We start from the raw sequence: 22,618 nt of genomic DNA, 5'->3' as shown, positions 1-22,618 counted from the left end.
AGTTGGGAAGATCCCCTGGAGAAGGGAAAGGCTACCCACTCCAGTAATCTGGCCTGGAGACTTCCATGGATTGTGTGTAATCCATGGTGTCACTAAGAGTCGGACACGACTAAGCAACTTTCACTTTCATCCCCTTCTCCAGGGGATCCTCCCAACCTAGTGATAGAACCCAGGGGTCTCCTGCATTGCAGGTGGATGCTTTACCATCTGAGCCACCTGGGAAACCCCTTGATGAAATTAAATAATTGTAACTTGCCTTTTCCATACATGATGATATTGCATCATAGTTTTAAAACATTAACAAAATATAAATGACAACCTAAATTCTTTTAAGCTAATAACTGAAAATGTTTTCTAATTAATTAATTAAATTGGCTGTCTTGGGTCTTAGTTGTAGCATCCAGGATCTTTCCTTGAGTCACACAGACTCCCCAGTTGCGGTGCATGGCCTTCAGTAGTGGGGGCATTTGGGCTTAGTTCCTTGATCAAGGACGGAGCCAGCACCCACTGCACTACAAGACAGATTCTTAACCACCCAAACCACCATGGAAGTCCCTTGAAAATGTTTTCCAAGAGGAGGTGCTGACATAGATTTGAATAATACAATATATTAATATGGCAGCCAGATAAGTGAAGTGAGTGAAGTCACTCAGTTGCGTCCGACTCTGTGACCCCATGGACTGTAGCCTTCCAGGCTCCTCTGTCCATGGGATTTTTCCAGGCAATATACTGCAGTGGATTGCCATTTCCCTCTCCAGGGGATTTTCCCAACCCAGGGATTGAACCCGGGTCTCTCGTACTGTAGACATTTTACCATCTGAGCCACCAGGGAAGTTTTAACTGACAACAGGTTGTAAAAGAGCGGTAAGCACCAAAAACTATAATTTTTAAAAAAAAGTTTTAAAGGGGAATATTTTAAGGTTTTGAGACTTGGAATACCCTCGAATGTTTTGCTGACCTGTGACGCCCCCACACACCCCCAGGTGAGGAGGGAGAAATGTCCATTCCTGAGATTCCCGTGATAGAGACACCTATTTCCCAGGCGCAGTTCTCATTTCCGATGGTGCTGGGATGACCATGCACTAACTCATAAAATGTTGCCAGGGGACAAAGTTCAACGTCATCATTTGGTCCCGTATCCACCTTGATTTGCTAGAAGCAGCGGAAGGACGCAGGTTCGGCGACCTACGCTTCACACGTTCCTCGCGCTCCCGACTGCGCCACCGGCTCCCGACGGCGCCACGTGCTCCCAGCCCGACGCGCGTGCGCACTGCCTCCGCGCCGGACATACGTGACGCGCCTCGGGGCGGAAATGGCGGCGGACCGGGGCGGCGCCGTCTCTACCAGTCTAAACCTGGAAGGTGGCGTGGGTCTGACGCTGAGCTGACGCACCAGAACGTCCTGGTAATGATCTCGGCCCTCCCCCTGGGGTCCGTCAGCTAGGCCACTCAAAGCCGCAGCCAGACTCAGGCGCCGCGGAAACCCAAGGGAGAATCGGCTACGGCCTCCGCAAGGTCCCGACGGGGCGGGCCAAGCTCCGCCCCTGCGCGCTCCGACTGGCTCTAGGTCCTGATTTGCCCCTTTCCCGCGTTCTAATTGGCCTAAGCAGAGCCCAGTAGCGTGGAGCCGCACCGCTCTCTCCGCGCTCCTATTGGTTCAGGGTTGTAGCGCATCCGCTCCCAGAGCTTTCATTGGTCGAACAGAGCCACTAGGGGTAGGGCAGCACCGGAGCGACGACAACAAAGGGCGGCAGGCGGCTGTGACCGCGTCTCCCGGTGCTCTCCTCAGGCTGCGCACCCGGACCTGCCCGCCTGGCTCCAGATGAAGTGTGAGCACTGCACGCGGAAGGTAGGCTCCACGCTTTTGGTCCGGGGCCGGGTTGGGGGCAGGACCCGGGGCGCGGGGGAGCCTGAGCTCGCGGAGCCCGGAGCCTCGGGGGTATCGGGAGCTTGGCAGCTCCAAGCGCCTCTGCCTCCCTGTCAGAACCTCTGGGCGCTGGCCCGCTGCTCGAGTTTTCCGGGGGTGGAGGCGGCTGAGGGTGGGCTACCAACGCGTCCGGTTCCTGTTCCCGTTTCCCGGAGGCGGCGGTGATGTCGGAGCGCAGAAACAGCCTTTCAAAGTACCTTAGAAGCCAAAAGCGGCGAGAAAAGCCTACCAACATCAGCGACCAGTCCGCAGTCGTTGCAGACACCGTCCTTGGTGTGAATGAGGGACACGGTGATTTTAGGGGATTTTATGCCACCTAAAAACTTTAGTGTTTGACAGCAACGAAAACGATACAGAAGTGCAGGAAGGAAACGGGCTGGGCCTCCTGCCACCTGAGTAACCATAGTAACTGTGATAGCCTTATCCACTTGTTTCTACGCTGTAATGCCCAGGGGGTTGTCTGTTGGGTTTTTTTCAAAATTCGATCCTGTCATATTGTTCCATCACTTGCTTTTTCTTTTACTTAATGTTATACAAGAGATACATTTTCTGAGCAACATACACAGTCCTCGTTTGTTGTATTCTAAATATACACGCGTCCAGGTGGTCGGGCACCAATTTACCTGTCATGAGAGACCACATTGCTTCTAGCTTTCATTTCCTGCAAACAGTGCAGATACAGAGATGTGTATGGGTGTGTTTGTGTGTCCACAATTATAAGTGCTTCTATTTCTGTAGAAAAGATTTCTAGATATAAAATGAATTCATCAGCTAGTATATACAGTTTTCTTAATTAGATTAAAAGTTGTTCTTTTATATGTGCCTTTGCCTTTTCAAGGAATGTAGTAAAAAAACAAAGACCGATGACCAGGAGAATGCATCAGTCGATGTACCAAGTCCAGCCCAGGAGAATGGAGAGGCAAGTAGTTTTTCAGTTTTTGTGTCAACCTGGAGTAAACAGCTGCTGCTGTTTTTCTCCTCCTTGGGGGCTCATGTAACCAGGAACATCTTTGCTTCAAGAAAAAAAAAATAAGAAATGAAGGGGCTAAAAAACCCCTGCCAGGGGCCAAACATGCAGGTTAGTCAGTTGGAGGCATACGATCTTCAAGGTAAGAACATTTTCTTCTCAGAATGCACCAAGCCAAAGCATACCATGTTAGGAACAAGGCAAAATGTCATCCTTGGCTGTTTTTTTAGAAATAGTTTTGTAACATTTAAACCTCTGGGTTTTTTTTTTGGGGGGGGGGTTTGTCTGAAAAGTTAAGATAGGGCTTTAGGTAGGAATTTATAAAATAATTTGGATTTCATGAGTCTGTAAGTTTTATTTTTCTAATGGTTTCTTCTCTCAGTTCTCGAGTTTTTTAAGTTTTTCTTAGCTAGTAGTGACGGTTAACATTTATTAGATACATACCCTGAGCTAGGCAGTCGAGAAAGTGGTTTATACATGTGATCTCATGCCGTGCCTAGAATGAGCATTTCAGGTAAGCCCTACGGTTGTCTCCATTTTACAGAGGAGGACGCAGTGCTGGGAGGTTAAGGTTCCTTCTTCCCTTAAAAAGTTCTGGTCCACTTTTAGAAAGGGAAAATTGGCAACATTGGAGAAGCAAGCAGCAGGTGTCCTCTTTAGTCTAGTGGTCCTAATACAACATTGAGTCAGACAGGCGTTGGTCTGGTCCTCTCGAGTACCAGCTCTGCTCTGTGCTCTGGTGACTGTAGGGCTTAGTGAGCAGCAGGGGATAAGACAAGCACCCAGGACACTGAGGCAGAAGAGAGGCAGGGAGCACCGAGGGCTCTGCAGCCTCAGAGCAGCTGGCCCAAGGCCTCCCACGCCTGCGCTCTGTCCACACTACCTTGGACAGACATCTCACCCTGGGAGCCCCAGTTTCCTTATCAGTGACATGGGGAGTTGGGTTACTTCTCTCCGAGGGCCACGGTGGCCAGGAGTTAATGTGTGTACATAGCTTAAGTGGGCATCCCTCCAGCACAGTGGGCGGACTCCCTGACAGGATGAACAGGTCAGGAAGGTGACTACTGGAGTGGGCCCTGAGGGGTGGTGAGACCTGAAGGTGCTGGGTGTGGGAATGGGGTGAAGGCTCCCCACGCACAGGGAAGGTGTGAAAGGTAAGGAGACAGATCAGATGCATGTCTTAGGGCTGGTGGCTTAAGCTGGCTAGAGTAGGGGAAGAATAGGAAGGAAGCTACTTGGGAGGCCGAGGGTGGTGGGCCTGGATGGGCCAGCAGAGTGGCGGAAGCAGGAAGGGGGTGCAGCACAGGGAGCAGGGTGCAGTTTGAGCTGCATGGACACAGCTTTGCAGGATATCAGCCTGGATATTGGGAGGGAGAGAATTCCCTAGAGGCAGAGATTGGAGGGGATGAGTAGGGGCCTGATAACTGCTCAGAGTCACACTCTGAGAAGTGTGGCTAATTGGAGGGAAGGAGAGATGGACAGGCTTTTGCAGAAAATGCCCACGATTAGGACGGAACAAGAGAAAGGAAGGACTATGGCAGGCGGGAAGGAACCAGACCTGGCCCATGAGGGCTTCTAAGAGGATGAGCATGGCTAGCAGGCCGAGAGGAAGCCCTGCTTCCCCTGGCAGCTCGTGGTGTTGTCCTGGCACCTCTACAGGGGCAGTGGAGGCAGAACTCTCAGTGCAGCTCAACAGCGTCTGTTAGACGCCAGCTGTGTGCCAGGCCACATGCTTCAGACCCTTGGAGCAGCTGCTCTGGCCCCACCTCAGGGCTTGCTGGAAGGGCAGACTCTTGCCTCCCATCCGCACCTCATGAATTAGCATCTGCAGCATAACAAGGTCCCAGAATGAGCACTGCACAGTGACAGGCACCTGGGGAGGAGGGAGGTGACAGCGTGCATTCCTGTTCGGTGCTGCTGTAGACAGGAGGGCCAGCCTACCCCCCGAGTCCTCGCTTACCAAATCATTTTTGAAAGACCAATGTACAACCAACCATCAGGAGATTTCATTACGATTTCATTAAGTTGTGATGGCTCTAACAGGCTTCAGAATATTCGTATGCTCATCCACCACATATTTATTGAGCTCCTTCTGTATACAGGGGATGTCAGAGAACAGAAGGGCATGAGACAAGGTTCCTCCCTCAGAGCTTGCGTTTCTGGGAAAAGAGCCACCACATAGGTGCCAGGGGGTGCTCAGAGCTGTTCTGGTAGGTGTCCATGAGGGTTTGAGGGGTGAACCAGGCTCTCCAGGGAGCGTTTCCCTCAGGGAGCCTCAGGGCAAGGAGGGCCAGGGTGACTGGAAGTTAGAGTGGGGAGAGTGATGGGGAAGGGGACCTCCAGCAGCAGAGGTGTGGCTTGTCTTCTAGTGGACCTCAGCCTAGGGGAGTGCGCTGCAGGGACCGAGTGGGCGCAGGTGCAGCCAGGAGAAGACGAAGTAGCCGAGGGTTGTCATTTTGGTGTCCAGGGGAACAGAGTCACTGAGATGTGAGTTTGAATGTCCCAACTAAGACTTGGATGGCGTGACAACCCCAATGCCCACAGGTTAGCACTGAGCTATGCCAGTTCTAAGCCTGTCAGGGAGGCTTCTGAGGAGAGTCCAAGGACTAAGCGAGCTCATCGGGGAGTACAGAGCAGGCCCACACAGGAGCCCCCAGAGGCAGCAGGGAGGGATATGGGGGCAGGAGAAGCTGCATTTGATGGTGCCAGTCCACTCCCCACACATTGCCATCTATGGGAGCCTCCGAGAATTTGTGGCAGTTTTCTGTATTATACGTGTGCTGTTACTTTTCCTAAAGAAGCTAGTATTAAAGAGTTCTGTTGAAGACTCAGGCCATAACATCATCTTTTCTTTCACAGAAGGGAGAATTCCATAAATTGGCTGATGCCAAGATATTTCTGAGTGACTGCCTGGCCTGTGACAGCTGTGTATCTGCTGAGGAAGGAATCCAGGTTTCCCAGCAGAACGCTAAGGACTTCTTCCAAGTTCTGAACCTTAACAAGGTATGGCATCCTAGGCTCTCACTGGCACCAGAGGTGGCTGGAGGTCAAGGTGAGGCATGAAGCCTCTGCTGGGACTTAGGGAGCACATCTTGGCCCTGGCTTGTGTGCCCTGTGATAGCTGATTCTCTAACCCCACCCACAGTCACACTCCCTCACTGATGTGGGCAGCAACTGTGGCTGGCACCACCAGCCAGGCTCCCCTGGCTCGGGGGAGGCCTCCACATGCTTGGTCATGGGGTGGCGTGGCAGCCGAGCTGCTGCTGCTCTGCCTCTGGGGCTTTCTCAGAGGTTAGGGCCACAGTCCTTCAGCTCATTCCTACAGACCCCTATACAGATGGAACTATCCGAAGTCACCCAGGAAGACAGGTGAGAGGGAAAGACAGGAGAGACAGAGGCAGATGAGGCTGAAAAGCATGTCTTAGTTTGCCCTCAGTCTGACCTGGTGAGCAACCCTCACAGCTGCTTTCCAGGAAGTGTTTGTACGGGCTCTGAACACAGCACTGGGAGCTCTGGCCCACGGGGCAGTGCAGGTACCACGTGAGGCCCAGGTTGCTTGCTGGGTGTGCTGACTGCAAATAACAACTTTCATTCTTTCCAAACTGTATACATTTTATCTTTTCTGATGGTATGGTCTAGGACCTTTAAATCAACCTGAAATTACGTTGGTGGTAAAAATTATAGTACCAATTTTTTGTTTCTGATTTCGGTGGGAATGCTGGTGAAGTTTTACTATTAAGTAGATTTTTGCAGAATCTTTTACTATTAAAGAGACATAGATACTCACACCAGTCAGCATATCAGCTATAGAAAATGGATACCCAAGTCAAACTAGCCTAAAAAGGAAATGCTTAGTTATTTCATGAAACTGAAAGCTTAGGGATGGAAGAGGTTCTGAGTTTGGCTGAGTCAGTCACTCAGGACAGCCACAGGAAAAAGCAGTTCCTATTTCTCTGCTGGCCCAGGGGCTCTGAGGTTCCTGAGCTCTGGGGCTCAGGCTGATTTCCTCTTGGTCACAGATCAGCTCCCTCAGAGGATGTGAAATTTAAATGAGAATGAAGTGAGGGGTGAGCCCTTGAAATTCCCTGGGCAGGGTGTCAGAGGGACTGGAATTGCCGAGTCTGACTGCTCAAGCTGGGGACAGACCACCCTCTGTCCTTCCCCCTTCATTAGCATTTGAAATTTGTTCTCTCTTGTTCCTGCTTCCAAATTTACATTAGGATGCTCTTGGTCACAAACCGCAGAAACCATGCCTGGCTGACTTGGGCATCATAGGAGCTTGTCAGGGAGCCGGAGGTCAGTGTGTGCCAGGTTGGTGCCCTGATGGCCCTGTAGGTGTGGGCTTCCCAGGAATCACGTGAAGGTGGGATCCTATCCAGAGGGGACAGGCAGCCTCAGCATTGTCTCACCTGAGCTGCTAGGCAGGGGCAGGCGGACAGGACCAGACTGTCCTGTCTGTGGCCAGTCCATAGGTAGACTGCAGTGGATGGTAGCCACTGAACACTGCTGTCCAAGTTTCCACTTTTCCTGATGTGCAGGTGGTGTCTGACCTGAACACCCTCTGTCGTGATAATCCTGCATCTTCTCTCTGACCCCAGGTCAGAGGATCCCACTGCTGACTTTCTAATGCCCGGCATGCTCGCTCACACTGCTCCCCAAGGTTGCATCCTGCATGTCCGTAATGAGTCAGCACACCTCTGGACTCAATTTGTTCATATTTTTCTAGGGATTTCTTGAACTGCCAACATCTGGTTTTGGTTTCAGGGTGTTGATAGGCTGGTTTCACATTTGTTTGTTTGGTATTAGAAGAGTTCATAGAAGATGAAAATTATCTATGACTTAAAATTTTGCTAAAATTTACCACTAGGTGACCTGGGTTTTAGACCTCTTGGGGACAGACCTCCGGGCCCCATTTTCATGTAACTTCATTGTTATGGATTGTTTCAGTTATTTATAGGTACATAACTTTTATTTTTCCTTTTAAATGTATTTATTTTATCAAGATACTTGCATTTATATGTAATATTGATGTATATATTCAGTATTTCTGATTTAACATTGTGCTTAAAATTGACAAAATCTCTTGGGATGTCTCATTTTTCATTCTAAATTTTTTTCTCCTTTTTCCTTAATTATGCTTGCCAGTATCCTGTGTATTTTATTAGTCTTTCCATTGGGCATCTGTTACACTCTGTTTGTTCTAGACTTTTCATAAAAGTGTCTTACTTTCACTGCCTTTGTAATCACCGCATACACAGTGTTCTTCTGTTTCTCCTAGAAATGTGATACCTCAAAGCACAGGGTGCTGGCAGTGTCAGTGTGTCCTCAGTCTTTGCCTTATTTTGCTGCTAAATTCAGCCTCAGTGTGACTGATGCATCCAGAAGGCTCTGTGGTTTCCTCAAAAGTCTTGGTGAGCTGCCTTTTGATATTATTTATAGCAAATAAATTTGGTATAATTCGAATTTATAACTTGAGTTTTTATCTGCCCTTTTTATCTCTAGAGTTCAATTTTCAAGGGCACAGGATAGATAAGAACTTCCTTGAGAGTCTGGTGGAACGTAAGAGGACCATGCCTCTGATCCACGCATGGTAGGCAGGTGTCACTTACCCCCTTGCCATGCAGATGGGTGTTGTCTTACGGCCGGCGCTGGCCCCTCTGGGGACAGCAAATGACCATCTTAGGGCACGTAGCTGGGGACACCTGGGACCCACATTTGCCCAGCAGTGTCGAGTTGCTCGACTCACAGGGGTTACAGTTATCTGATGGAGGATCACATCTGCAGTGACTGGCGTCTGATTTCCCAGGAAGGTCTCTGAAGAGCAGAGGAGGAAAGGAATGGACTGTGTCCTTTGTGTGAAGAGTGAAAGCTAGTCATTTCAGTACCTGAGGACTCAAATGTGAATGAGTGCTAGAGCAATACCGCCTCATAAAGAGCGGTAAGAATGCTGCTGTCCAGTCTGTCGGGTCACACTGTAACTTCCCCCCAAATTAAAGCTTCCTGCAGGTAGGCTCTGAAGAGGAAAACTTGAGCTGTTCGCCAAGTGAGAGTTTTTGTTGTTCCTCAATGGCTTTTTAAAGATGTAAGTACCTTGGGCTTAGCGATAAAGCGACACGTAGACTAAATGTCCTCGCACCAGCCTGCCTGCCTCGCTGCTGCATGTTGCTGTCTGTGCAGAGCTGTTTCTTGGTGCACAGCATGCCACAACCAAAATTAAAGCCGCAGCTGCAAGCGAGGACTCCTTAAGTCATCCTTCATGCTTTTAATCTTAAAAAGCCTGAGCTTATCTGAATTTTACCAAAGATCAAAGTTTTAAAATGCTCTGCCTTCTCATAGTGAAAGGCCCTACTTTGGGGGGGGGGTATTTTTTAAAAATAGTTGGATGTTATATGTTAATAAAATACATCCACAGTGAAACTGATTTTTTTAAGGTAACTCTTTAACTTGATATAATATTTCTTTTTAAGAATAACTGGCTGCTCTTAAGGTTTAGACTGGTTGCAGATATTAAAATTGTTCGCTGTATTGACTGTAATTATTTAAAGCATATTTTTTTGTCTTGGGCTTATTTTCCAATATTAAGGACTTACTTGGAGCAACATAAATGGACTTGGTGGGTATGATAGCACCATATGAAATAAGTCAGACAGAGAAAGACAAGTACTGTATGATATCTGTTACAAGTAGAATCTGAGGAAAAATACAGCAAGCTCGTGAGTATAACAAAACAGACAAAGACAGATGTAGAGTACAAACTAGTGGTTACCAGTAGGCAGCGTGGAGGGGCGTGATAGAGGTGGTAGATTAAGAGGTACAAGCTTTTAGGTATAAAATAAGCTACGGGGATATATTGTACACCACAGAGAACCTAGCAAAAAAAAAAATTGGCGGGGGGGTGGGGGTTGCCACGCCATGAGACCTGCAGAATCTTATTCCCTGACAAGGGATTAAAGCTGGGCAACAGCAGTGAAAGCGCCAAGCCCTAACCGCTGGACAACCAGGGAACGCCCTATAGCAAATATTTTATAATAACTATAAATGCAGCGTAACTTTAAAAAATTGTGAACCACTGCTTTGCCCCTCTGTACCTTATACTGTATATCAACTGTAGTTTAAAAACAAAGACGCATACATTTATTAAGAAAAAGACAAGTTAGGGATTTCCCTGGTGGTCCAGTGGTTACGAATCCGCCTTGCAGTGCAGGGGACTCAGGAGCGATCCCTGGTCAGGGAACTGAGACCACATGTGCCTCAGAGTAATTAAGCCCGTGTGTGCAACTGCTGAAGCGCATGTGCCCTGGAGCCCTCGATTAGCAACTACTGAGCTGGTGCAGCACAACTGTCGAAAAAGAGGAAGACAGGTTAGAACTCAACATAGTAATTAATCAAGACCGTTGTAAAGCTGTGCTCAGCCAGTGTACTCATTTATTTATTTTAGAGCTATCAAAGACTATAACAGAGTGGAGTTTAATTTAGCCAGTGAATTGGAAGAATGATACCCTGTAAAATTACATTAATTTATGTATGGAATATGGCAAGGCGTCTGTGTAAAGATAGATGTAAAGGGAAAAGAAGCAGGAGAATATATGCTTTATGGTGAAAAGTGATACGTGCTGTTGTTTGAGAGAGCAAAGGGCACAATCCTATACTTGGGCATCTGGCGATGTCTGCGGAGTCTGCCCTTTCAGTTTGTCTTCGAGGCGAACTGAGGGTCAATCTCACATTCTGTGATGTGGAGCCCAACACCTCTCTCTTCCCCACAGGGGTGCATTATGTCTTTGATACAACGATCGCTGCAGATTTCAGCATCCTGGAGAGTCAGAAAGAGTTTGTGCGTCGATTCCGCCAGCACAATGAGGAAGAGCCTGCATTACCCATGCTGACCTCTGCCTGTCCTGGTGAGCATGGGGCTGCTGCTGGGTCTGCAGGGGCCCGATGCGCCTTTTCTCGTCAGTCTGCATCTGAGGGCAGGCCTGGGCAGTGGGCGAGGTCAGGGGCAGTGGGTCTTGGAGAGGAGTTTGGGCCTTGAGTAGTTTTATGTTGACCAACATATTTATTAATTCTGGGTGATTTAGTGGGGAAACCTGGCAGCTGAGTATTAATTGCTTATCTTCATTTATACATATTTCTGAAGTTTGAGACAAACATCATATGTTAAAAGAGAATAAATCTCTTTTCAAAGTATGATGTGTTTCATACATCCAAACAATTATAGATAATATGGTGAACATCCATGGATCCTTTACCAGCTTAAATAGAAATTACATAATAAAAAATATTACTTTACATTAATACTAGATTCCGTCTTAGAACACTTTTTAAACAAATCTTTAATTATTATATAGAGCCTGATATCTGAGGTACAGAAATTTTATCACAGGTTTTTTAATTCTGAAAAAATAGAAGGTTTTGGAATAAGAAAATTCTAAAGATGATAAGGGAAGGAAGGCTGTGCTATACTGGTAAGTGACGTTTAGTGAAAAATTATTTCTGAATCAATCAGGTCTATGAGAGTTGTGATCTACTTAATCTTGGGGTTTTGTTCACATTTCTATTCTCAGTTTATTCCTCCTGGTTCCAAATTTTTCTAGCATTTTATGTGTCACTCATCAGTCATTGGGATTATGAGTTAATAAGATGGAATGTTGATGTATGGTGACTTAGAATTTGGAAATACTTTCCATCCACTTGTAAAACCATGAGAGGAAACTTGCCATCTGTCTAAGAAGCACATGGATCGACTCATTAACTGGGCATGTTTTTCAGTGGCCCACAGGCTGGCAGGAGGTGCTCAGCATCAGGTGGGGCTTATCCTTCTGGAAAGATAAGCCCCAGGGGGATGCTCCCAGTTCTCCAGGCATGTCAGGCAGTGACTGTAACAGGGTCTGCGCATAAACTGACTAAATGCACTCTTTGCTGAGCCATGGTTTATGTCCTTGTAGGTGTTTGCACAGCTGCTGAGGAGTAGGTTTGCACAGTGAAGGCCTCGGGGAACCACCCAGCTCCCTAGAGGCCTTGCAGTGGTACCCCTGCCTCTGGGGTCCCAGTACCGGCTCCTTGCAGGGCTCTCACTCAGTGGCACACACAGCTGGTCACTGTGGCTCAGTCCCGCCCACCCAAGAAAGAGGCAGCATAAAATGACCTAGCCTGTGCCTCCGGAGCAGTGGTTCCAGAGTTCCCATCCACCTTCCAGTCAGCAGGATCACAGGGATTCCTGTGCTGTCCTGACACCATCCCAGCAAATAGTGATGGATCCCTTATGTGGGCAGCCCTGTTGGATGGAGCCTAAACGGCAGCCTTCACTCCTGGCAGGAACTAGCACCGCTGATGTGGGTAGTAGACAGGTGGTGGATTCTTGCAGAAAGCACATGCTGCTCTGTCCAAGGAGTGAGGGCAGCGCTGGTGGAGACCTGGGCCAGCTGCTGCTGCTGCGCACCAGCTGTCCCTCCTCCACCAGCCTGGCATTCGCTGCTTTCAGTGGCCTCCTTGAGCTCTTCAGGGCTCTCAGATGAGAAGGCTTTCTCCTCCTGGAACTCTTTGTAGCTAAGCCAGTCAAAGCTGTTCAGGTTTACACCCCCTCTCAAATTCCGGGAGATGAGGTGAGATCTGCTTTGAAACTAACTCTTTTCTAGGATTTGGCCCTGACGTTTTGCTTTCCTACGACAGCTTAGAGAAATTAAAGTAGCATCAGGGTCGGATGATGTGACCTGGTGCAGAACCGGGCTGTGGATGGCCCTGGACTGACTCACTGGCTTTCGCACGCAGGGTCCCTGTGCTTCCTCAGACTGCTTGGAGGGCAGCGTACCCTGGCTGGGGCAGGGACATCTGGGTGGGCCCTTGCTGTCCACAAGCCGATGGAGTGCCACCTCGCCAGCGCACCTTTGCCTGGTGGGGGTGGGTGGGTGAGGGCGTATTGAGCTGCTCAGCTGTGGATGTGCTCAAGGGCTTTGGGCTTTGTGAGAACCCACCAGGAGCACTGATTGAACTGGAGGGTGGGAAGTAATCTCTCCAACCCAGCAGGGAGAATAGAGAGTGGGCACCTTGTGCCAGGCACTTCTTGGAGCAGGTTTCTTCTCTGCCTTCAGAGAGGGTCCCTGAGAAGAGGTGGGTGATCTGACAGAGCAGGACATGGGTGCCCTGTCCCTGCTACGCTGCCACTAAGCTGGACGGCCAGCAGGGCTGACCAGGCCCCAGGCTGGTGCCAGTAGCAAGTTCTGATCAGGGGTACCAGAGTGCTTGCCACTCTGGTCTCGTGCCGGGTGCTGTGGATCCTGTCACCTGGTTCTTCCTCCTCATCCCTGTTTGGTCCTCTTTACTTGCAAGCCAGGAGGTCCCCCAGGACCCTTGCCTTTACCAGCCTGTGTTTTGCCTGATCTTGTGCCAGGCCTTCACGGCACACAGCCTGTACCTGGGGTCTGCCTGAGAGTCGAGTGTGCAGGTGCGGGCACTGGCACCAAGGCCAGGGTGCACAGGGGCCTTACAAAGCCAGACCTGTGGTGGGAATGGCCGTGGACCCCCAAATGCTCCATGGCCTTGGATGGTTTTCTTTTTCCTTTTATTTATTTATTTTGGCCATCCCATGCAGTTCCCTGTCGAGGGATTGAGCCCAGGGCCCTGGCAGTCCGAGCAGTGAGCTCTAACCACTGGACAGCTGGGGAGTTCCCTAGTTTTCTGTTTTACCATGGGCCATTCCATGCACGTGTGCAGAGGCTGGGAACGAGGGGAGCCATGCTCCAGCAGCATCTCTCTGTGGGGCTTCTGCTGGTGACAGTGGACATTCCCCGCGTGTGCTCAGGCCGGCGAGCAGGTGATGGCTGTGGTTTGAGCTCAGACAAGATTGGCTGGCTGGTGCCTGCTGCTCCTCCCTACAGGAGTGGGCCTGGGGAGGTGGGCTGTCCTGGGGATCTGGTGGGCAGCATGCCTCCAGGTTTGCTCACCATCCCACCCCTCTCATGATGCTGTGGTGTACATGCCAATCTGTCACGAGACACTCTCATTACCGTACCCAGCAGAAGAAGGGGGCGAGCTGTAGCCCCTGCAGGTTGAGCTGCTGGCTCTGTGGTCCACTGACCTCTCCAGCCTGCGTCCCCTCTGGGAACCATGGCAGCAGTGGTGCACTCAGGGCATGGTGGGAGTCAGCGGCTCAGGGGAAACGCTCAGCACCATGCTGGGCATGCCGTGGGCACACTGCAGGTCGTGCTGTTCATTGTGTTGCTTGAGAGGGTGTGGGTTTCTCGTATTTCATTGTCCTAAAAGTGGGAAGTTACTGGGCGGTTCAATTCCAATAGGTGAGTGAAGCTTTGTGGGCCTGGTGGCTGTTGGCCCCTGTCTGAGCTGTGGCCATCCGTCCCTGCTGGGAGAGCAGCTCAGCAGCTGGCAGGGCAGATCTGGAGCCAAGCTGCCCAGGACGGTGCCTCGTAGCTGCTCCTCCAAGCTTGTTCTCAATTTTGGGGAGCCTGCTATCTGCTCCTGCCTTTCTCCTGCTCTGTCCTCTCTGATCTGGGGCCGAGGGAGGCACCCATCCCTGGCACCCTCCAGCCTTGTGACACGTGCCCCTGGGGTTCCCATGGCCAAGCCTCTGAAGAGAGGTGGCTTGGTGGAGGGAGCCCATCATGCACGCCTGGGGCGGCCGGAAGATGAGGTGTCCTGGCTGTACTCTGGTGGGGCAGCTGTGAGGAGCTGACATGGACCTCTTCCCTCCTCAGGCTGGGTCCGCTATGCTGAGCGGGTGCTGGGTCACCCCGTCACCCCCCACCTCTGCACTGCCAAGTCTCCCCAGCAGATCATGGGATCCCTGGTGAAGGACTACTTTGCCAGAAGGCAGGTAAGCTGGCCTTTTCCCCAAGGGCAGCATTCAGGTCAGGCGACAAGCTTCCGTGTGAGGACAGGTGCTGATGGAACTGAGGGAGAGCAAGGGAGGGTGGAGGAGGTTCCCCCTGGTGTGTGCATGGTGGTCTTGGGCCCAGGTCCTGATGAGTGAGGGGGTTGCCCAGACACCCCCCTCCAAGACGGTCACTCAGCTGCTGGCTCCTGGTGGTGCCAGTGATTCTGGCTCAGCCAGGACATGGAGAGGGGCAGCCTGGTTGCATGGGAAGTGTCTGGAAAGTGTGGGGAAGTGGCCAAGCATTCATTTACAGCCCAGCAGCAGCTTGTGGTCACCATGTTTGTTTGATCATCGTGCGCTTGGTTCAGGGGAACAGGTGGCAGGCCTCTCCCTGTGAGTGTCCGGGCAGTGGGCCTGCAGCAAGGTGACACTGGGTGGACTTGGGGGCATCGCGGCTCAGGAACTTGGTCTGTGGGGGATGGGACTTGGACCCAGGAAAGCACCAGGCCCGTTCCGTTCTGGCTGCCTTCTCCCTTCTGCACGGCCCCCATCGTGGGTGTGCTCTTTCTACACAGAACCTGTCCCCAGACAAGATTTTCCATGTCATCGTGGCACCGTGCTACGACAAGAAGCTGGAGGCTCTTCAGGAAGACGTCCTCACAGCCTCTCGGGGTTCCCGGGGCACTGACTGCGTGCTGACCTCAGGTGAGAGCGGGGCCTTGGGAAAGGCCGCTGGGAGGCAGGCCGGCGTGTATCCAGGATGAGGGCCTGACAGCCACACCCACACTGGAGACACGTGGAGCTTCGTCCTTCAGAGCAAAGCAGAAAGCGCACGTGTCTCCAGGGACATTGCTGGCGTCTTAATGTCCCTTCTTTGCTTGTAGGTGAAATAGCTCAGATGATGGAGCAGAGTGACGTCTCAGTGAGAGAGGCCGCCCTGGACACGCTGTAGGTGCCTCTGCAGGGAGGGGCACTCTTGCACCCTGGGGGCTTCTAGCATGACCTTGTGGCCTCTGCCAGGTTATCCCAGGACCTTCCTCCTCCATAATGAGGCCACCTGCTCTCCTGAGGCATGGGTGTGGTATGGCCCCTGGTGTGGCAGGCTACCTTGTCGCCCCTCCACAACCCTTGGCTCTGAAGAGAGCATGGCCAGTACCATGCTGAGTGGACGCCATTCAGCCTGTGGTCTGGTGTGGATACCAACACCCTCCTCCCTGACATCACACCTGGGCCCCCCGGGGGATGGAGGCGGCACCCCCATACAGGGACTCCCTCAGGTCCCTTTGCCCAAGAGCAGCAGCGTGGGTTTCTGCCATCAGTGGTCGCCTCAACCACCAGCCACACTCCTGTATCCTGTGCCCCAGGGCACGGACTGCATGGCAGGTCCTCCAGGCAGTGATGTCAGGACCACTCGTGGCCCTGGTGTGGAAGGCAGACTGAGGTCCTTAGAACATAAGCAGCTGGCGTCCTTACAGCCAGAGCCCATGCTTGGGCCGAAGCGGACCCAGAGGTCTCCCCCTGGCTGGCCATAGATGGCAGCATGCTCTCTTGTGTGCCCCTCAGATGCCCAGTTCTCATGCCCCAAGTTCTGAGGTTCTCAGGGTCGAGCCTTGATGCCTGTGTGTTCAGAGGAGTCACTTGAGCAGCGGTGGACACACTTGCAGGCTTCCTGTTGGCCAGTGAACTCCAGCACAGAGGACGTTTTTGCCCAAAGTCTAAGTACTTGTAAAGGGTTTTGCGACCTTGGATCATAAGACTTAGAGAGTCAGATTTAACTTTTGCCCTCGCTTTTCCTGCCTGGTGAGGTTTGGCAACGTGAAGGAGGAGGAGCTGAGGCGCCATGATGGAGCCAGCTCTGACGGGTACCTGGCACACATCTTCAGACATGCGGCCAAGGAGCTGTTCAACGAGGATGTGGGGGAGGTCACCTACCGGGCCCTGAGGTGCGTGGGGCTGGGGCGGCCTCTGTCCGTCTGCCTGTGTGGTCAGCACTGCCTGTCAGGTATAAACTCTATAATAGGACCCCACCCCCCGCAGCCAGCTGCAGGTCTGAGAGGGGAGATCCTATTTATAGAGTTCACACCAGTCAAGATCGAAAGGCCTCTGATGTGTTACTCACAGACTTAAATTTTGCTAACATCCCTAACCTAGATTGGAATAGTCCTCCGACCGCAGTGGAAGGACCCTGTGGGTCATAGTTTGTATTGTTGATTTCATAGGAACAAAGACTTCCAGGAGGTCACCCTTGAGAAGAGCGGAGAGGTCCTCTTGCGCTTTGCTGTAGCTTATGGCTTTCGAAACATCCAGAACGTAGTCCTAAAGCTGAAGAAGGGCAAGTTCCCATACCACTTTGTGGAGGTTCTTGCCTGTGCTGGCGGTAAGACTCAAGAGGCCAGGCTGAGCTTGGCCCCTCTGAGCCCTGCAGGAAATGAGGAGTGAGATATGAGGGCCAAAGGGTAGCCATTGGGTGCGGCCAAGGGGTCAGGGGAGGGAGGTTGGGAAATTTGCTGCAGGTTCTTTTAAATGAATTTTTACCTTAGAAATCACATTATCTACACGTTTGAGAATAAGTAGCACAGGTGGCGCTAGTGGTAAAGAACCCACCTGCCAGTGCAGGAGACGTGAGAGACGCAGGTTCAATCCCTGGGTCCGGAACATCCCCTGGAGGAGGGCATGGCACCCCACTCCAGTGTTCTTGCCTAGAGAATCCCATGGACAGAGGAACCCGGCGGGCTGCAGTCCATAGTGTCACAGAGAATTAGACACGACTGAAGCGACTTAGCACGCATGTGCACATGTATAGCACTAGTATGTAGAAGGCATGTTCTTCATGCAGTCCAACGTGTTTGGGTTTGGGCTCCCGTGTGGTTCATGGGTCCCAGGCCCCCATCTCTCCCTGATGCAGCCCACATGTGGACTCACACTAAGGCTTTATGCAGATACCGGTGATTTAGCTGTTCATTAATACTTTCTGTGCTCTCCTGGTTCTGATGAATTCCAAGAGAAACTGGAAATCCAGATGGGCGTGCATAGCCATCCAGTTCTAAAAGGTTGCCAAGTGATTTCAGCTTTAAGTAAAAACATTTCCTGGGTAGTATAAAGAGAGAATAGGAAGCACCTGGGGTTGTGAGCCTGTGCCCGGGGTCTTGGGGCCCAGGCTTTAGCCACAAGACACTGCACACTGCCATCATTGCTCTGCTCTTCCAGAATTGTCTCCCCTTTAAGATGAAAGCAAGGGAAGAGTAAGCTCCCTGTGTTTTTCAGGATGCCTTAATGGCAGAGGCCAAGCCCAGACCGCGGACGGACGCACAGACAAGGCCCTGCTACAGAAGATGAAAGGCATCTACGCTGACATCCCCGTGCAGCTCCCAGAGGCAAGCACTCACGTGCAGGAGTTGTACCAGGAGTGGCTGGATGGCACCGACTCCCCCCGTGTCCAGGAAGCCCTGCATACTGCGTACCAGGGCCCAGGGCGGCCCGCTGACAGCCGAGACATCAAGTGGTGAAGATCGAGGAGACTGGGAGGCAGGCCTGTCAGCTGAGGACGGAGGAGCTACCCTGTGTGGGTATCAGAGACACTTGAAGAAAACAGCTCAGCTTTCCTTTTACCACTTTGGTTTTTCAGAATCCTCTGCTACCCTCATTTGTCAGCAGCCCCCTCCCTCAGTTTGATGTGGTGCTATCTTCGTAATATGTGTGTAATTGGAATATTTTAACAGGAGAGAAGGGTTTCCAATCTGAGTTTCCTTTAAGACTTAAAAATTCCAAAGAAAAAGAATGGAGACAGATTACTGTCTTTTAGGCTTAAAAAAAAAAAAATCCAAAAAGTGTCCTGTGAAAAGTTAAGACCCCAGAAGTTGTGATTCACATACCTCAGAGATTTGCTGTGGAAATGACAGGAAGCAGGCAGGCTGCAGGGGCTGTGGGCCATGGTCTGTGGTCTTCCCAGTTGGCTCTGGTTTTCACAAACCACGTTTTTCTATTCCTGAGAATGGTTTTGCCAGAATGTGAATAAACTGCGTCCTTTTGGAATTGGGGGGCTCATATGAATCTGGATTTTCAGTTTCTCTAGAGAAAAAGTTCCAGCAACAGTGGGCCATGTTTCTCACTGCCTCAGTGGCAGCCGCCTCCTGGGACCAGCCCCTCTAACTGTGGGCCTGGCAGGCTCTGGCAGCTTATACCCCACACTCATGCTTTCACATTCAGGCTTTAGGTGAACTCACCTCGAGGCAGAGGGAGGCCTGCGAAGGGTGACAGGCATTACACACGGAAGGACGGGAAAGGCAGCTGACCTGCTTAGGCCAAACTGTGGTCAGGAGTCCGCCTGCTCCATTCTTCTCTGGGTGGGATCGGATAGGTGACAGCCATTCTGTCCCCAACCTCAGATGAGGCAGCTTCTCGATGGTCTTGCCTCTCCCCGACACCGCCCCGCCGCCCCCCCCCCATCGCCATCACCCTCACGTACTGGGGGCCTGGCTCATCCACGTGGCTCCTGACAGGATCCCCCCCGACCTGGCATGTAGTGCTCATGTGAGCTTGCCTTAAAGATAAATGGAAGAGAACAGTTTTCCCATGAACAGAAAGGGCTAGCAAAGAATCGGAAATTACAGAATCACAAAACCATATCAGGGCTCATCCTGTGAAACGAAGACGTCTGTGGATAGGCGTCCAGTTGGTTCTTCAAAGCACTTGAATTCTGTTAACATGGATGGTAGCAACGTTCTTGGATTCTTCAGTGCTTATGAAGCCTGAGCTGTTAGATTTCCTTCACTGACTCTATGTTGTATTGTACCTGTATACCTATTGGGGTTGAAAACTGGATATATTGTGTGAAATTGTATATTTTTTGCTTTCAACCTATGTACAATTAATTGGGTTTCTCTCCTCTGCAGTAACTGATTCTGGAATAAACGCTTGAGGAGTGTCTGAGTTTGGAGAGTGTGTGAACCAGACACTGACTCCCCAGTCAGGGGCCTGTGAGTGCCCTCCCTCACCAGCACCCCCAGGCGGCCTCCCTCGTGCTTGCAGAGCCAGCACAGCCCCAGAGGGCCATCTTTGCCTGAAACCTTCTGTGGGCCGGGGATGCCAGGAGTTGGGGTGGGTTCTTCTTGCCTCAAAAGCCACCTCTTCTGGCTAAAACGAAGGCACTCCTTGGCCAGGGGACCTGGTATTCTCACATGTGGTATCAGGTCCTACCTGCAGCTGACCTTTGGTTATGGCCGCGTGAGAGGAAAGTAGGACGAGGGTTTGTTTTCCTTCGTTATAACTCAAATTGTACGAGCAGTCAGAGGCAGCCCCACAGTCGGGCTAGGGTGGGGTGCAGGGGCTGTCTGCTAGTGAGCAATGCTGTCCTGGCATGAGGAGGGGGGTAGACTAGGTCCAGATTTGCACCACACCCAGCAGCTGCCCTCCAGGAGTACTGTTGCCTGGGTTCTGGTGTCGTGGGTACCTCCTGTGGGCTCTGATCATGTCTGTCGTGTGTGTGTTGGCCATACTGGAAAGTAGCTGCTCTCCTGTGCCCTGGACCAGTTTTCTCAGAGTCCAGATTTCTCAGCTCCATTTCTGCCTGGCCTCAGCTTGGGCCAGTACAACTGGGCAGCCAGTGTACATGCTGGTCCTTCACAGCCCTGCTGGAGTGAGGATTGGAGTTCCTGCGCTGCTCACACATCACTTTGCTGCTGGCCTTGGGTGTGGAGCAAGGGCGCTGCCTGTCTAGAGGCTCTTAAGCTCTGCCACTGACTTAAAGGTGTTCTGTGGCCTCACCTGCTGGCCCAAAGCTGAGCAACAGAAGCCTCTGGACACACCGCCTACAGTGAGACCTCAGGTCTTCACTCACAGTCTAGTCAGATGCATTAGGCTAGGGGACTGCAGCTCAGGCAGGCAACTCACATGCTTGAGGCCACTTGGCCACCAAATGTGGGCACCCACCTTGGGCCCAACTTTGGCACTTACATGCCACCTCCTTCCACACAGGCACTGGCCTTGCTCCTGATCAGTAAAGCAAGCAGTCTGTCTAAAGCAAGTGAACCCTCAACTCATGTTCATGGAAGTAGAGGACATGGCATCAAATTTGGGCAGAGGCCCCCAGACTTTCTGAATAAACATAAATCATGTGTTTTGGGATTTTTCTCTTTTTTTTTTTTGTCTTCGGTGTTTTTGAGTCATAGGTGTACTGTATTGGATAAAGAACCAGGCACTCATTGAAGGCTACTACTTATGAAGCTATGAAAAGCCTGCCTTTTTCATTGAGAAAAATAGTATCTTCTTTTCCATGTCCCTGTAAGAAGTGTTCCACATTAGTTTTATGTGGACGTTTCCAAAACCTTGATGAAAGAACTTGTAAGCACAGTTCTAAGGGTAAAGGGTAGTTACTATTAGTGAGTTATGCAAGTAGTGAATTGTATGAGACATACAGTACTAGTATTTCTAAAGCTACACTGAAGCTGCAAAAAAACCTGGGTTTATTCAAGGAAAAACTCTTCCTGCCTCCTTGTAAAGACTTGCTTTTAAATCCGATCTATATAGACGTTTCTTACACGCTGCATGAAAAATTTCAGGCATGATGTTCTTCCCTATGACAGTAGCCACCCAGGTGCCCAGTGGGCAGTACCTGAAAGGACCTTTTTCTGTGTTTGAACGAAGAGTAAACAGCCTGCACTGAAGGCTCATCAGTGGAAAAGGTTAAATAATTGTCCTGACGTGGGATTCTAGAGGTTAGAGTGCATGATGAACCATCTCAGGACAAGAGTATTAGCTCCTTTGGTCTCTTTTTTTACTTTACTTTTTATTTTTTTGGCCACATGGCACAACCTGTGGGATCCTAGTTCCCTAACCAGGGAATCGAACCTGGGCCCTTGGCAGTGAAAATGCAGAGTCCCAGCAGCTGGACTGCTGGGGAATTCCCCTGGTCTCTCTCTCTTTTTTTTTTTTTTTAAAGCCAAACTGGTTAGGGAGGACCTTAAAAAGAACAAAGACATCCCTAATGTGGCTTCTGGGGGAAGGAGAGCACTGGTGATCAGATGGACCAGGGTGTCAAGAGTTGCTGCCTGTCCTGTGCCAGATCATGTCCCCATGTCCCACTGCCTGGGACACAAGAGGGGAAGACAAAAATGGCCACAGGCAAAACAGGTTCTACCGAGATTTGAACTCAGATCGCTGGATTCAAAGTCCAGAGTGCTAACCATTACACCATAGAACCATATGCTATTATGTCCCCTTGCAGGTCACTCTTGACCTAAGTGCCCCTGGAACAGGACAAGAGGGGTACACAGGTCCCACTAAGATTTTGACGTATCTCTGGATTCAGAGTCCAGAGCGCTAATGGTGACGCCACAGAACTAGCTGCCACCCCTGGACACCAGGGTCCACAGCCCAACCTTGTCCCACAGCTGGGGACCCAAAAGCCATATAGCAGGCAAAAATGTGAGCTCATAGCAGAGGATGGTTTCGATCCATCGACCTCTGGGTTATGGGCCCAGCACGCTCCCGCTGCGCCACTCTGCTGTAACATATTCCTTTCCTGAGTCTATCTCTGACTACCTCAAGCTTCCCTGGGCACAGACCAGCAGACGAAACCGGGCTCAGGGAAGGACCATCTTGCCAGTGCCCATTTATGAATAAAGTGGATTTTTGCTCTCCCTCTCTCAACTGCTTACCCAGAGAAATTTCTGTCCTTTTCTGCTGTTTAGTAAAAGTCAAGCAGCACAATCTTTACCGAGTGTCCTTGGACAATAGTAGCAGGATCTGTATTGCAGTGATGCTGGCTGGATTTCAGAAAAGAGCAAAAGCAGCATTTCTCTCCATCATTTGAAAGATTCCCAATCTGTCCAATTGTCAGTAACTTTCGTTTAATCCAGTTTCTTCTCTTGACCTACTTCTTCCCCCATAGCCAAGGAAGCTGT

The 22,618-nt window shown here is 50.8% G+C and overlaps 1 protein-coding gene and 2 non-coding genes across 3 annotated transcripts; 1 reads left to right on the top strand and 2 right to left on the bottom strand.

Moving 5' to 3' along the window:
• The first annotated feature begins 1,278 nt into the window (after positions 1–1,278).
• On the top strand, positions 1,279–19,646 carry NARF (nuclear prelamin A recognition factor). Its single transcript, XM_069541855.1, has 11 exons — positions 1,279–1,848; positions 2,765–2,845; positions 5,753–5,896; positions 8,172–8,304; positions 10,657–10,791; positions 14,599–14,717; positions 15,293–15,422; positions 15,602–15,665; positions 16,523–16,660; positions 16,937–17,094; positions 17,982–19,646. Exons 1-11 carry the CDS (start codon positions 1,822–1,824, stop codon positions 18,221–18,223), a joined length of 1,371 nt encoding a protein of 456 aa, XP_069397956.1. The 5' UTR covers positions 1,279–1,821; the 3' UTR covers positions 18,224–19,646.
• A 2,197-nt stretch (positions 19,647–21,843) lies between these two features.
• Positions 21,844–21,915, bottom strand: TRNAQ-UUG (transfer RNA glutamine (anticodon UUG)). The gene has a single exon. It is a non-coding gene; the product is annotated as a tRNA-Gln (tRNA).
• A 233-nt stretch (positions 21,916–22,148) lies between these two features.
• Positions 22,149–22,220, bottom strand: TRNAM-CAU (transfer RNA methionine (anticodon CAU)). Its single transcript has one exon. It is a non-coding gene; the product is annotated as a tRNA-Met (tRNA).
• Positions 22,221–22,618: the final 398 nt, after the last annotated feature.

Source organism: Ovis canadensis, chromosome 11 (assembly GCF_042477335.2).
Source record: "Ovis canadensis isolate MfBH-ARS-UI-01 breed Bighorn chromosome 11, ARS-UI_OviCan_v2, whole genome shotgun sequence".
NCBI classification, from domain to species: domain Eukaryota; kingdom Metazoa; phylum Chordata; class Mammalia; order Artiodactyla; family Bovidae; genus Ovis; species Ovis canadensis.
Note: the sequence above shows the minus strand (reverse complement) of the source record. Positions and strands in the feature narration are given on the sequence as shown.